Below are 13,964 nucleotides of genomic sequence, written 5' to 3' on the forward strand. Positions count from 1 at the left end.
ACCACACCAAGGAGGGTCTGGCCAAAAAAGGGGACTCGGCTGTGACCCCAGAACACATAGATCTTGGCCAGCCGGGGTAGAATAAATTCCCTGATCTATGCAACGAACTGAAGTAGTCTAACCCCTGACGTAGAAGAAAGAAGAGGAGAAGAGCGTAGAGAATCACCTGTCCCGGAAGATTAGTTGTTTAGCTGCAGAAATAAACATCAAAAGCCCCTCAGACAGAGGTTCTAGTCTGAGCACAAAGGTAGAAGCAGGAAACAACCAGAATGGGGGTTGGGGAAGCTGAAAAGTAATGGGAGATCTGAGAATTAGTTTTAGTAGTAGTCTGTGGCATCCCATATATGGTCCACCCGTTAAAGGGGGACAGAGGGCCAAAGAGGGAAAAGAAGCATAGAGAACTGACATCTAGGGGGTAAAAAGGGGGTGTGTGTAATGTTTGGAGAGATGTGCTGCACTTTTATTCTCAAGATGGTTCTGTAACTAGAGCCCTGGGAAGACTCAGAACATCATTTAAGAAAATAATAAATGCATGAATATTTTGGAATTGATAATCCGTTGGAGGAGTGGATGACAGCTTTCTGTGTCCTTGGGGAGTAGAAAGCTGCAGACTCTCGCTCACGCTTGCCTGGGAAAATGTAGATAAGAGGGGACCATCTCTAGTGGAAGGTTACTGAGACACTGTTGTTTAGACTAGAATGAGAGAGCTTCTGTGATAAAACTGTTAGGGGCACACCACCATTTTGAGATCCGCGGCAGCGTGTCATGCAGGACGCATCTCCCTTCTAGAACTAATAAAGTGTTAAATGGTCTACTGAGCAGTGTTTTGTCTTCCATCGGATGCCTCTGAAGAATCAAAAGAACTCAGTGAAGTGTTGATATTTACAGCACACACACACACACACACACACACACACATTCAGTCGTTTTCTAATGAAGAGTAGAGTCTGAGATATAGTTGTTGGGTTTTCTGTATTTTTGTATTTCCGCTTAGTTTTGTTAGTTTCAATATGTCTTGTTGTTGATCTGACTTTATATTTAAATCATTTCAGAAACTGTTTAGGATCAGCTGATTTCCTTAAATAGCATCTTCATATGTAAACCATCAGAGGGTGTAGACTAGATCTCCTGAAAGCTGCACGTTCAATCCTGTTTAAGTTTACATCCACAGTCACAGATTAACCAAAGCTACTAGTGGATAGCTGCAGAGTCCTACGGTTCCCAAGTTAATACTTTGAACCAAACTGAAATTCAGTTAGTATTATTTCTTTGAAATCGGAAAGCAACAACACGGTCTATGTGTCAGTGTGACACCACCATGATGTGATCTGATTTTGCAGCAGCAGCGTTGGTCTTGAAAAAGTGTCCAGCTTTCACTAATGTGGACCTAAAAATAAATTTGTTTGTTCTTTGAAATGCAATCCAAATCCAACCAGGCTAAAAATATAAAATTACAAACATGCCACAAAAGCCTGAGAAATATTTTAATACAGGAGTCAATGTTCCAGAGCCACTCCAGCCTGATCAACAAAGCAACACTGAACACGTTCAGCCGGTCACTGAGCTATCTCAGAGTTTTACATTAACAGTGCTGTGGTTCAGCGACCCTACCTGGGCTGTTCCTGAGCCTCCTGCAGCACAGGCCTCATGAACTCCTCCGTTCTACAGGGGTGGAGCATAAAGAAAGGCTGACCCAGCAGAGGATGCTCCTGGTACACAGACACAAGAGCTAAGTGGATTGTCAGGAGAAAAGTAAAGATAACGATGCCGAGACTTCCATTACCTGTTGAGTGATTGCAGTCAAAGGACTGTTCTGAAGGCAGTGTCTGAAGTTTGGATGAACAGAGCTCCACACGTCCTCTAACGTCAGACTCCGACCCTCTGAGAAAGAAGCAGAGGCAACGAGGCTGAGATCTGATTAGCAGTGTAAAACGGGTGAGTTTATACCACAGGGATCTGCTGAGGAACTAACTCCTACCCCAGTCTGGGATCTTTAGTGCATCATCACCAACATTAAGTCTGAGTCGCCTTCATGCTGATGACTTTAGTTTTTATTCTTCTGCCCTTTGTTCTGCTGTTTATTTTTTTGTGGTTGTGTAATTCGAGTTTAACCAAACATCATCACTTCCACCTGTCTACTTGATTTACACAAAATACAGAGTCCCTTGAAAGAGCTAAACAGTAGTTGTTGAGAAAGCTGCTGCGGTGAAACACAGCTAATATCATGTTGGTGCCGAGTGCCAGCAAAGGCAAACGCTTCGGTATCATCCTGAAACAGGAGGACACGGGGGTAGGTGTGTGTGTGCAGTGGCTGCCTTATGTGTAACTAACCCAGGGTGAAAGCTCTGAAATACAGCACAGGAGCACTGTAGCTGCAGGAGTACAGGATGTGATACTCGTATTGAAGCACGTGGCTGCTGCCTTCAGACAGCACGCAGACCGCATCGTCCTCATCACCGTCGTCGCCTATGATGCCGTCAGAATGAAAACAGGTAGCAACAACAGGCTGTGGAGGAAGAGACACATTTAGTGATATTTAGTGGAGAGACAGCTGGAAAATGAAGCGCTGTTAAAGTTTCACCTGCGTCCTTTCCTGTTGCTGCAGTTCTTGGATGGGGTGAGCGGAAACGGGTGACACTGAGTCTGAAGCAGTTTCCGTCTGTTTCTGTGCATCATAGCAGTCAGCTAGGACTGACCTGAGAACAGTCTTCCTGAGGTAGCCCTCTTCTGAGCCCTGTACCAAAATCAGGTTCCCTTTAAAGCACAGCTCCAGGCTGCTCATCAAGATTAAGAAGATTGAGAGCACAGGGCCTCCTCACCTGGACTGCCTCCCAGCTCCAGCCATCTCTCAGATGCTCAGACTGCTGCAGGAGGAGCTGACAGCAGGAAAAGAACTCCTTTTCATTCAACGCACACCCACTCATCTATGCAGAGGACACACACAAAAATGAAACACTATTTCATGTATAGTCAGACTGTGGGTGCACGTGTGCCGATATAAGTTAGGTCCATAAATATTAGGACCGAGACAACTCAGATGCAGTTGAAGTGCAGCCTTTCAGCTTTCATTTAGCAAGTTGAACTAAAAGTTTGCATAAAAATATTAGTAACTAAAGTATTTATTTAACACAATCCCATCATTTCAGGGGCTCAAAAGTAATTGGATAAATCAAATAACTGAAAATAAAATGTTCATTTCTAATACTTGGTTGAAAATCCTCAACCCCAGGCCTTTACTGCAGCAGCTTTCAGTTGCTGTTTGTTTGTGGGCCTGTCTGTCTTAAACACGTGAAATGCTCAACTGGGTTAAAATCAGCTGACTGACTTGATCATTCAAGAATATTCTACCTCTTTGCTTTAATAAACTCTTGCACTGCAAGCTGTCCAGTGTTCTTTATGGAACACTGGATATGGACACGCCTTACTCATGGAGAGTGTTGTTCACTTGATTGGCTGTTGTGAAGTCTTTTCTCGTCACCATGGTAATGATTCTGCAATCATCCGTAGATTTCCAGGTCTTTTTGCGTTTCTGATTTCACCAGTGCTTGCTTTCTTTCTCAGGATGTACCAAACTGTAGATTTTGCCATATTGTAAAGAAATTTCTCAGATGGGTTTGTTTTTGTTTGTTTTTGCAGCTTAAGGATTGCTTGTTTCACCTGCATGGACAGCTCCTTTGACCACATGTTGTCTGTTCACAGCAAAATCTCCAAATGCAAGCACCACACCTCAAATCAGCTCCAGGCACAAGGACATAACGAAGGATGGTTGATGTAACAGTTGTTGGGACACTTTTATTACACTTACAGTAATGTAAAGCATCGTCTTGATTGATATTACCCCTTATTTTCAGGGATTCCACATGGGAGGTGAAGACCCACAAATTGTTCATAGTTAAAGCAAAGCTAAGTGCTACATATCTTTATGCATGCTCAAACAACTCAAACAGCCTTGTTGTTTACTGATGGCATTGTGCAGTCTACTCACAGCTAATTTTGCACTGGTCCGTAGATGACTTTACACAGCAAAGACAAACAGTGCGCTACGTTCATTGCTGAGATGAAAAGGTGTCCATTTTAGCAATGTGAACTCCAAGTCTGTCGAAAATGTCTTTCTCTAACAGTGACATCAGTCCAGAGTTGTCTTTCAACAAATACACACACCTCTTCCTTTGTTCTTCTCAGCCTCTGGTGTGCAATCCACTCTGTAGACACTGTGCCCCTGTGTTTCCACAGCTGCATCTGGGATGTTTTTAATACAGCCATGTGTCGGAATTTATTGTTACACACCTGTCACTGACAAACTACAGTCTCAAATCATCCGTTTTGTTGAAAAGTGAGCGAGAACAGACAAGAACTAAACTGTGCCAAGACTAACGTAGCCTGACTCTTCATCAGAGTGCGTGCAGGTCCAGTCAGTTTCGATTCCAGGGCAGAATTTCTAAAAAAGAGATTTGGCTTTGAGGTGGATCAGTGTTCTTTTTGTACTGATGAAAATGAAACCCTAAAACATCTTTTTTTTTTTCTATGCCCTATCACACAGTGTTTTTGGTGTGACAAAAAATTGGATTTCTCTAAAAATTAATGATGTGCCACCATTTGAACTATATCATATTGTTTTTATGTGGATCATCTAACTTTGGATGTCTCTGACATATTAACATCATCATAGTATTGGGTAAATATTATATCCATTGTGCTAAATGGAGGAACTCTAAGCCTTCTTTCCCTGGTTTTGTTAATGATTTTAAGTTGTTTTTTTCTTCGCTTAAAAAGGTAAAGAGCAAATATGCCAAAAAAATTACCAGGGTATTGCCCATCTCCTGCTATTCTAAATTTTGACTTTTTTTTTTTCACTGCTCCCTTTTATGCACAATTTAAATGCCTGCCATGTATCTTTTCTGTTTTTTTATTGTATTTTTTATTCGTTTATTTATTTAATTTTCTATTATTCCCCTAATGCTGTATTTCTTGTACTGTTGTACTGTTTCTAATTTTCATTTGTATTATTATCTGTGTTACCCTCTTCCAGAGTTTGTTTTTGCAATTGCGCAATAAAAAAAATAAAGTTTGTTTTCCGGATCACGTGACCACTGCCTTCATGACGATTCATACGCGGGTTCCTCATCCGGCTCCTGAGATGCGTTAATACCGCCGCCATATTGCAACGGGGTTCTTTGGGTCAGCCCAAAATAATAGAATATGCCAGACTTTTGTGCCGCTCTCGGGTGCTCTAATCAAAGAAACGCCAACACCAAGCAGCAGGGAATAACTTTTCACAGGTGAGCCGCTACAATACTACTGTTGTACGAGCAAGCATTTAGTCATACCACTATAAGCGTTTCTTCACAGAGCAGTGTCAACAGCTTTAACACAGTTATTTAACTTTAAGCTGCCAAAATTATTAAAGCGTCAGTGAGGCTGAACATGGAAGCTGTCAGCTGAGTGCTGTAGTACTGACCCACGGCACGCGATGGATGTGTTATCTGTGGTAATGTTGCTCCTGTGTGCGGGTAGAAAACGGCTCCACAGAGTTTATTTCATCTCGCACTCACCAAGCACAGCACTCCGCGATGGGTCCGGTACAAAACTCCCACATCCGTTTTACGACAGTTCCTACCGCTTTCTGTCATGGCACCGAGTGGCGTTGCAGCGAACATGTATTTGGTTATTTATGCCACAGTGACGTGCGATACTTTGTACAAAAACTTAATGTGTGATTTCAATTTCTAGCTTCATAATGATCACAGGACATCAGACAACTTGTCCTCATTGTTTAATTATGAAGAATTATCATGTAGAAATAAAAAACCTGAAGTTGTGTGTTAACTGACGTTATGTGAACACGTATATCGTGTCATTTAACATGTATGTACTTGCCTGGACATTTCATCAAAAACATTCTACATGCACACTTTCCCTCATCCACGGTAGTGCTGTGCCACACTACAAATTTTGGTATCAATCCAATACCAAGTAAATACAGGGCGTATGCGTACCAATAATTGTAAGTTATTCAGGCAGCTGATTGGGGGAGAGTAGTGTGCCATGACTTACGAGATGAAGTCTCAATTTGCAAATTCTGAGCACATTTTATTCACCACTATATCACTGTGATTGTTACTTTCCACAATAATTAGTTAACACAACAAAACACCTTTCAGCTTTTCATGTGTTTTGAAACTGGGTTTTTGGAGACCAGGGGCCTGTTCTTCGTACCTCGCTAAGTAAGTTAGCCGGATTTGAATGTTGACGATTTCGCGTGATCTTGGATCGTTCGGTTCTCCGAAGCTCATCTGGGACTTGCTGCCATAGCAACAGATCCGTAAGCGTAAACCTGCTCGGGAGCAGGTTTACTTTATGTAAACAGGATTAGATCGCGGCCTCTCAGGTATGTCCGCTGCAGTTATATGAAAGCACGAGCGATATTTCGCCACTGTTTTAATCCCATAAATAAATATTATCAATGTAACTAAAGATAATGTATTTGATTCTTTTATTGATTTCATACAGATACATACATGTCATTTCCGAAAAAAAGGGAAATGTACTATTAATCATTCTATTACATGTAGTAGATTATGTCAGATGTAATTCATATTTTAGAGTAGTAATAGTAAATTACTACGTGCAATCAAGATGACAGACCACGACTATAAAAGCGAAGGTGGATTTGGGAAGTCTGTCGCAGCCATGTCCTGTCCGTTTGTACGCGAGCAAGGAAGGTGCAAGATTGATAAGGAGAGTTTACAGAATTTAGCGTATATTGCGGGATAGACAGGATCCTTTAGCTCAGCGCGACGGTGTGCTCATAGAGAGATATCGATTCTCCTGTGAGGGTATTATTTACTTTCTTCCTCTCTCTCTCTCTCTCTCCCCCTATGTATATATATATATATATATATATATATATGTATATATATATATATATATATATATATATATATACTTACTGTACTGTATATACTTACTCCCAACTTACTGTGCGTGCTTCAGTCACCCCTTGCATGGGAACAGGTAAAAGTGATGGAGTGTTATGTCAAACTACACACAAAAAAACCCACAATGTCAATAAATGTCACAGTACAAAAAGCCGGGGTGTGACGAGGGGGTGCAGGACCACCACCTGTCTTTATTTGCTCTGCCCTTTTCTTGGTTGCTGTTATAAACAAACAAACAGATTATTTCAGGGTCTCTTGTCATAGACTAAAAGCAATATAAGTGATAAATATTACCATTCTGTAGAATATTCTTATATTTCACTTTTACTTGTCCCCATGTTCTAGTGGGTCCTGTTGTGGCTCTAATGTGAAAGAGGATATGATGTAATATAATATAATGTGGAATGAAATAATATCACATGATATAATGTAATATCATGGATCACTTACGAGTTTAATTTGTCAGCAACTTTCTGCCAGCCCTCTCTCCTTGCTTTTGCAGCCTTTGCAGTGTTCCCCTGCGTTTTAATTAAACTCTGAAACTCCTGATATCCCTCAATCAAGAGTTCTTGGTCTGCTGCCGTGAAATACTGAGCGCGCTCCTTCGACATCTTCGCCGACCAATCACAGGGTTGCCGATCAATGTTTCTACTATCGATGCGTAGCCCCTTTTAAGCCACCCAGTGATCTCAGATTACTTCATCCAGCTATACTAATCGTCAGCAACAGGTGTGTTCGGAGAACCGGATTAGCGAGCTCAAAGTTAGCGCGATGATTTGATCTTGGATGTAGTAAGCGAGGTACGAAGAACGGGCCCCTGGAATGTAAATGTTTCTGTCTCTAAAGCACACAAAAAGGTTTGGAAATTTTTTGTAGTGCATGAGGTTTATTTTTTTCAAAGAAATAATTAACACAGTTCAGCGGGCTACATACTGAATTTGAAGGATAAAAGCAAAGTTGGATCGATCCACCCACCTCTAACGTTTACGTTGTAAAGTACGTCGATGGGACTACAGTTAGAGTTCAGACAACAAGAACAATGAAATGCATGGCCTTCTAAAAATGATAATGAAAAAAATAATAGCTGTTTTTTTTAATCCAGTAAGTTCAGGTAACTGATGTTTCCATGTACCTGTATGGAGATATTTCCCTATTCAAATAACAGTGCCCACTTTGTCCCGGTGCGCCTAAACAAGAGGAAAATGCTGCTCGTTTGTTTCAGGCAATCCAGCTCACACCCAGATCTTTGTCTTTGAGTCTCAGCTGCTGGAATAGTTTCATTCAGTTTGTTTTCATCATTTCAGTTTCTTCAGATGTTGACTGTAATTATTAGAGATTATATCTTTGTCACCAGTCTTCCTTGAATACTTGAGATAAAATTTCTAACTTCAGTGCTTTGTATCTTTGAACTTTACTCTTCTTATTGACTGAAGCACCAACAACAGCACAAGCAAGCATGGGCCAGGGGCTAGTTACTTTGTACAGTGCGTCCATCTGAGACACCCTGTGGTGCAGACAGGGGGTCTGTGACTGCCCCTGGCATGCTTTGTGTTCCCCTGCTGAAGCATGAAAGAGGCTGGGGGTTTATGAGTCGTGGTTCATTAGAGCATGCCTATCCTTGCAGTGGTTTGTAGCCTCTTGGATGTTGATGTGACTCACAGCCACAGGTTCAGATTCGATGGGGGAATACAAGAGACAGTTCGTCACGAGAATGTGGTGAATTTCAGATCATATTAAAGTGAACATGAAGCTCATTTTCCACATTACTGTCATTCTAGGAGACAGAAAAGAGAATTCTCCTGAGTATGCCCACTGGGTAATGACTTGCAGCCAGTCAGTGCACAGCGTCCTTTGTTTCTCAGTCAGAACCAGCACTTCCACATAGTCAAGGGAAAAACGGCTTAAGGCTCCATAATGGGATATGGTGTGTAGATCCAGATGAACGCAAAAACAAGCAGCTGTGTTGAATCAGCAGTGCTAACATGAAATAAGAAAAGCTGAGAATAGCTCATTAAAAGGAGGACAGAGTGCATCAACATGTGGTTGTGTGTATACAGCGTTGACTTTGAAGCTCAGAGGGGGGAAACCTCTGAGTTCTGAGGGATCACAGTAGTGTACAGTGTTCCTTACTTGTTGCTACAGAGACAACAGGACTACATGCTGTTTTCCTCATAAGGGTCTTATCTCTGTAGGTTCCCGAAGGACAAAGTTAAAAGGCAGTTATGGAAAATGGCCCTGAAGAGAAGAGACTTTGAGCCAAATGACCGCTCGGTTGTCTGCAGCTGTCATTTCAAAGCAGAAGACTTTGACAGGACTGGACAGACAACTCGTATAAGAGAAGGAGTGATTCCATCAGTTTTTCTATTTACAAGACATCTTGGCAAGGTGAGTATCACATATCACAGGCTGTGTTGAACAGAGTGATAACTGTGAGGAAAACTTTTTGCACTCTGAACCTTTCCAGGCACATACTGCAACCAGAACAAGCAGGACCTCTCAGAAAGCTGCAGAACAACCCCCACAGGTGCAGGCTGTGGAGCCCACAGCATCTGTGAGTGACAGCTGCCGTTTAAACATTCTGGACCTTCATCAATTAGAAAGCCATTTTTCATTCAGTCATACTATTTTTCAGGATCATCAGTATGCTCTAGACCCAGTGCAAGTAAAAAAGCGGTTAAATGAGGCCCGGGAGAAGTTGGAGGAATTGCGTCGGGACTTAAGAAATGCTAAGGATCGGGAAAGAAGGCACAAAAAGACAGTAAAAAGCTTGCTGGAGGATTTGAAACACAAACACATACTCTCAGAAGAACTGCAGCAAAGACTGGATGATATTCTGCTTGGGTAAACTGTGGCCTCTCTTTGTGTCTCCAATGGCCTGAGGTGTTCCTAAAAAAAACCAAAAAAAAGTTGCTCAGATTTGATATTAAAGTTCTTAAAAAAATATCTCCAAAAGTTGAATCTGTTCATCTGGACGTAGCGTTTTGTGGGAGAAACGTTTCGTCACTCATCCATCCGTTTCTCCCACAAAACGCTACGTCCAGATGAACAGATTTACTTTCCTGGATGATTGAGAATGCATCAAGACTTCTTAAAAAATAGTGTTTCCATAACACCATATGGGTTATATTAGTGTGATCCTTTGTAAATGTTCAAAATAAAATCTATAACACTTTAAAAAAAAATCATAACAAGTGAAGTGATAAACAGTCACTGTAGAATTTTATCAAACATTTATACTGGAAGCAAAGGAACCTCTCACTCATGTTTCATTAAGTGCTCGTCAGCAAGCAGACCCAGTGCATCACCTGAGAGCAGATCAATGTTATCTGCCACTCAGGAAGCGGTTCCTCAAAGACCACTTTGTTCAGTGTTAAAAAGTATCCTTCTGGAAGACTTCAAGTGAGAGTTGGGCTGCTTTGACTGACAAACGTACCAGCACAGCTCGCTGTGTGCTGCTGTTCCAGGCTTTAGAGCAATTTAATGGAATTATCTGACAAATAATCTGACCTGCTGTGTTGTGGTTTTAAGGCCTGATATTGCACGTAATCTAAGTAGTCTTGCAGACACAGCATGCTAACGATGTCTTAGTCAGGAGCCTCTAAGATCCACTCCAGAAGGCTCATCTTGTATCTCATGGCAGTTTCGTATAATCCCGCAGCTTTTTACTTTGACATTAGATTTTATGTGACTATTATCAATTCTTTCCTTTTTTGTTGAACTATTCTATTGTCTGCTACACAAACCCAAATTCTTAAGCATTAACAAGCTGTCCTTTTAAGCACAACTTGGTTCATCCGTGTTATAGAGCTCAACCTTCCTGCAGCTCCTCTGCAGTAACATTAAGCACACCTTTGATCTCACGAGTATTCCTTGTCCAATCAGACCTCGATTACTCGAGTACTCTTACAATAAATTATTTCATCTCTTGTAGTCACTCCCATTTATGTTAAAAAGCCCAGCTATATCATTTATGAGTTGCTAGTATTGAACCAATCATTGTAATACTTGAAAAGTTAACAACCTTCACCTTGAACAAGTACAGTTTATTTCTGTAGCATCACATCACAGCAGTCGTCTGTGCCAGCCCAGGTTCATGTTTGGACTGAAGAGAGCAGCCGCTGTTCAGGTTCCACCATCTTAGTTTAATAGGTCAGCACTTACAAACATGAGCGGCAAGACATGGGAAAAGAAGACATTTATTGAAATAATGGAAAAGAAACTAAACATGAAGACATTTTTGTAATTTTTTTCTCCCAATGAAGCAAAATGTAAGTTTCCACATCAAAAAACATGATCAACACTGAAACAGTCATGCCCAGCTCAATCAGACAGTTCTGTTTGAGGGCAACAGCAAAACAGCAGAGCTTTGTTCCCGGTCTTTTATAACACTGAAAAAACTGAAACACAACACACTGTCCTTTGAAAATCAAATATATACATTTTTCTTACAATATTTACACTGAATGAAAAGTAAAACAATTACCACTCTAGATCCTTCTGTCTAGGAGTCAAAGGAAAAGCACATCATGTCGACAAAAGTGAAAATGGCACACGATGTTGCTGCTGCCATACCATACTGTCAGGGAGAAGCAGCAGGGTTTGCTTGATTCCACAAGGGATGCTGGGAAGACGTGAGGCGAATGAAGGGTCAGGAACGTGCTCAGACTCGGAATAGGGCCAGTCCTCCAGCTGGCTTCACTTCACACCCGCTGTCTTCGGAACATTAAACATCCCGCAACTCATGACAACTGTGTCCACACACTTTGGGATCACTTGGTTGGTGTTTTGTCTAATAACTCTGAGCTAGGGGTGGGGTTGTTGCTATTGTGAATGGGTCTATGCTAACCTAAATCTTTGGAAGCCTGGCCCCTCGGACACTGCATGACTATGGTAACGAGTGTCCTGTTTTACTGTTAATTATCCTTTACACAGGAAGCATCACATTGTGTTCACTAAAACATCAAACTAGTGACTGAGACCAAAAACTTAGTAAAAAAAGGGTTTAGGCTCAGGTGGTAGAGCAAATCAGCTACTCACTGGAAGGTTTGTGGTTCGATCCTTGGCTTCCCCAGTCTGCATGCCAAGTATCTTTGGGCAAGATACTAACCCCAAGTTGCTCTCCGATGCATCCATCGGAGTGTATAGAAGGAAGTGCTTGGGTGAATTTGAGTACTCCAGGAGAGTAGAAAAGCGCTATATAAGAATCAGTCCATTTGTATGTTTCAGAGTTTAACAATGAATTTCATGACTTTTTTAGTGTTTTCAGAGCACTAGTTTGACATTTTTAGAGGTAATATTTATGTTCAGTATGCTGACAGTATCACTGTTCAGCATCATCTAATTATTCCCTATAACCTCTCTAATGTTAAGTGGGTATCTTCAGTTTCATGTTTTCTACCATTTTCACTTGTGCTGGCAGTGTTTGCTCATTGACTGAAGAATCAAGCATCTAACCAATCGCTGGTTCAGGATCTGACGAGAACCTTTTAAGGCATACTGACACTTGGACTCATGGCACAACTCATTGCGTCTCCTATAAGGTGCAGAGGCTGCTGGGAGAATGATGTTCAGTCCTCAGAGAAAACCACTGCTTTCTTGGTACTTGTTTCCTTGTTTCCTAGCAGCTGAACTGAGTTTTTGTGTTTCACGAGGCAAGTGCTATTTTCAAGAATTTGATGTTTGGAAGGTTTTTGAGATTATTACAGCTATACACTTTGTTCATAAATACTTAGAAGAACAAGCATTATACTTTGACCCTGACTGCTACAGCTCAGCAAAGACACGTTCCTGTGCATCATTTCAGGAAACAGGAACTTGTTCCTGTACCTGAGAGCACTATGTGAACAGCTAACCAGTGATGTACAGGTACATTTAGAAATGTTTCATATGTGAAGAAAATCAGTTACATTCACTTATGACTGCATCTACGCTGCACCTGGAGTTCTGTAAGTATGAAACATTCAAAGCTGTAAAACATCTGGCAGCAGCTGTGTGTCCATTAGGTGAAGCGTTTCTTTTCTGACACTGACAGTAAGCATGAAGGTGCTTTGAGCAAGCACCTTGTTTTTGGTTGCATTTGAAAGTGGACGGCTTTATAAGGAGCTTAACTAACATGCGAGTCATCTTACCCCCACTCCCAACCCAAATTCAATTCAGCGTTGTAGAGCCGACTCCAGCTGTTTCAGACGTTTACGCTTCCACAGCACCAACACCATCTGCAGTGCAATATGAGGGGCAGTGAAGTGAAGCCAGCAGGGTGCTTGGACCTTTGCAGACCTGTAAGTGAGCTAAAAGGAGGTGGTGGTGGGGTAGATGGAACTGCTGGCTGAGGCACTGCATTCACACCCATATGGCTTCAGGCCTTCAGACATGTCAGCGGCTTGCAGACAGATGTGAAGGGTGGTGTGGAACTCAGTAATCGGCCACCGTCATTATTAGGAGCACACAAAGGCAGAGTGAAAGACTTTCCTCCTGTGACGGACTGACTGAGGGTTTGAATACAGGCGAGAGATGGAGAGTCAGCGCAGGGTGGCAGACGCACTGCTGGAGCTGTGTGTGGCTGCAGGGTGCAATCAGCGTGAGCAACACTTCAGTCTGACAGCTTCATACACTGTACTGCACTGCAATACGGTATGCATAATATTGCTTTCAGTGTAGGTTTTTGCACGTGGTGACACATGATGATTTGTACCAACATTGTTTCGACAGGAGAGTCTTGGTGTCCTGCAACTTCACTTACATTCTCATGAAGTTTCCACTGCATAAACGTTTGAACCGTCTGTGGATACGTCTACAGGTCTGATTGTTTCAGCTTCTTCAACACCGGACGTTTGGTTTATTTGGGTGCCACCAAAGAAAAGTCAGTAGTTGTGGTCTGTTTAATAGTCCCACTGACATCGGCAGTAGGGCTGCCACGATTAGTCGACTAGTCACGATTACGTCGACGACTGATTTAATAGTCGACGCGTCGTTTGAAGCTTTCTAAGATCACAAAAGACGCAGGAATAAGTAGTAGGATTTAAGAGT

General features: G+C 41.9%; 2 protein-coding genes across 6 annotated transcripts in view; one reads left to right on the forward strand and one right to left on the reverse strand.

Moving 5' to 3' along the window:
- The window catches only part of fam110b (family with sequence similarity 110 member B), a 141,461-nt gene that overhangs the window by 11,321 nt on the left and 116,176 nt on the right, over positions 1 to 13,964 (reverse strand). For 3 of the 5 annotated variants that reach the window (XM_019345845.2, XM_025900003.1, XM_019345844.2), the window contains exons 5-10: positions 9,737 to 9,824; positions 2,820 to 2,924; positions 2,582 to 2,734; positions 2,332 to 2,506; positions 1,784 to 1,881; positions 1,612 to 1,729 (exon numbers count right to left, since the gene is read on the reverse strand). In XM_019345845.2, the coding sequence (XP_019201390.1) occupies positions 1,646 to 1,729; positions 1,784 to 1,881; positions 2,332 to 2,506; positions 2,582 to 2,734; positions 2,820 to 2,924; positions 9,737 to 9,824 (703 nt within the window). In that variant the 3' untranslated portion in view covers positions 1,612 to 1,645. The remainder of the gene's footprint in view (positions 1 to 1,611; positions 1,730 to 1,783; positions 1,882 to 2,331; positions 2,507 to 2,581; positions 2,735 to 2,819; positions 2,925 to 9,736; positions 9,825 to 13,964) is intronic. The other 2 variants (XM_019345843.2, XM_019345842.2) reach the window with 1 other exon arrangement.
- On the forward strand, positions 3,233 to 10,868 carry LOC102081911 (THAP domain-containing protein 6). Its single transcript, XM_005464507.4, has 4 exons — positions 3,233 to 5,279; positions 9,131 to 9,323; positions 9,403 to 9,489; positions 9,571 to 10,868. Exons 1-4 carry the CDS (start codon positions 5,200 to 5,202, stop codon positions 9,781 to 9,783), a joined length of 573 nt encoding a protein of 190 aa, XP_005464564.1. The 5' UTR covers positions 3,233 to 5,199; the 3' UTR covers positions 9,784 to 10,868.

The sequence above is a fragment of the Oreochromis niloticus genome, linkage group LG18 (genome assembly GCF_001858045.2).
Source record: "Oreochromis niloticus isolate F11D_XX linkage group LG18, O_niloticus_UMD_NMBU, whole genome shotgun sequence".
In the NCBI taxonomy this organism is placed as follows: domain Eukaryota; kingdom Metazoa; phylum Chordata; class Actinopteri; order Cichliformes; family Cichlidae; genus Oreochromis; species Oreochromis niloticus.

Coding starts and splice junctions, on each gene's coding strand:
- LOC102081911 (XM_005464507.4), top strand. CDS start 5,200: ATGCCAGACTTTTGTGCCGCTCTCGGGTGCTCTAATCAAAGAAACGCC. Junction 5,280..9,130: donor CAGGGAATAACTTTTCACAG/GTGAGCCGCTAC, acceptor TTATCTCTGTAG/GTTCCCGAAGGACAAAGTTA. Junction 9,490..9,570: donor CTGTGGAGCCCACAGCATCT/GTGAGTGACAGC, acceptor ACTATTTTTCAG/GATCATCAGTATGCTCTAGA.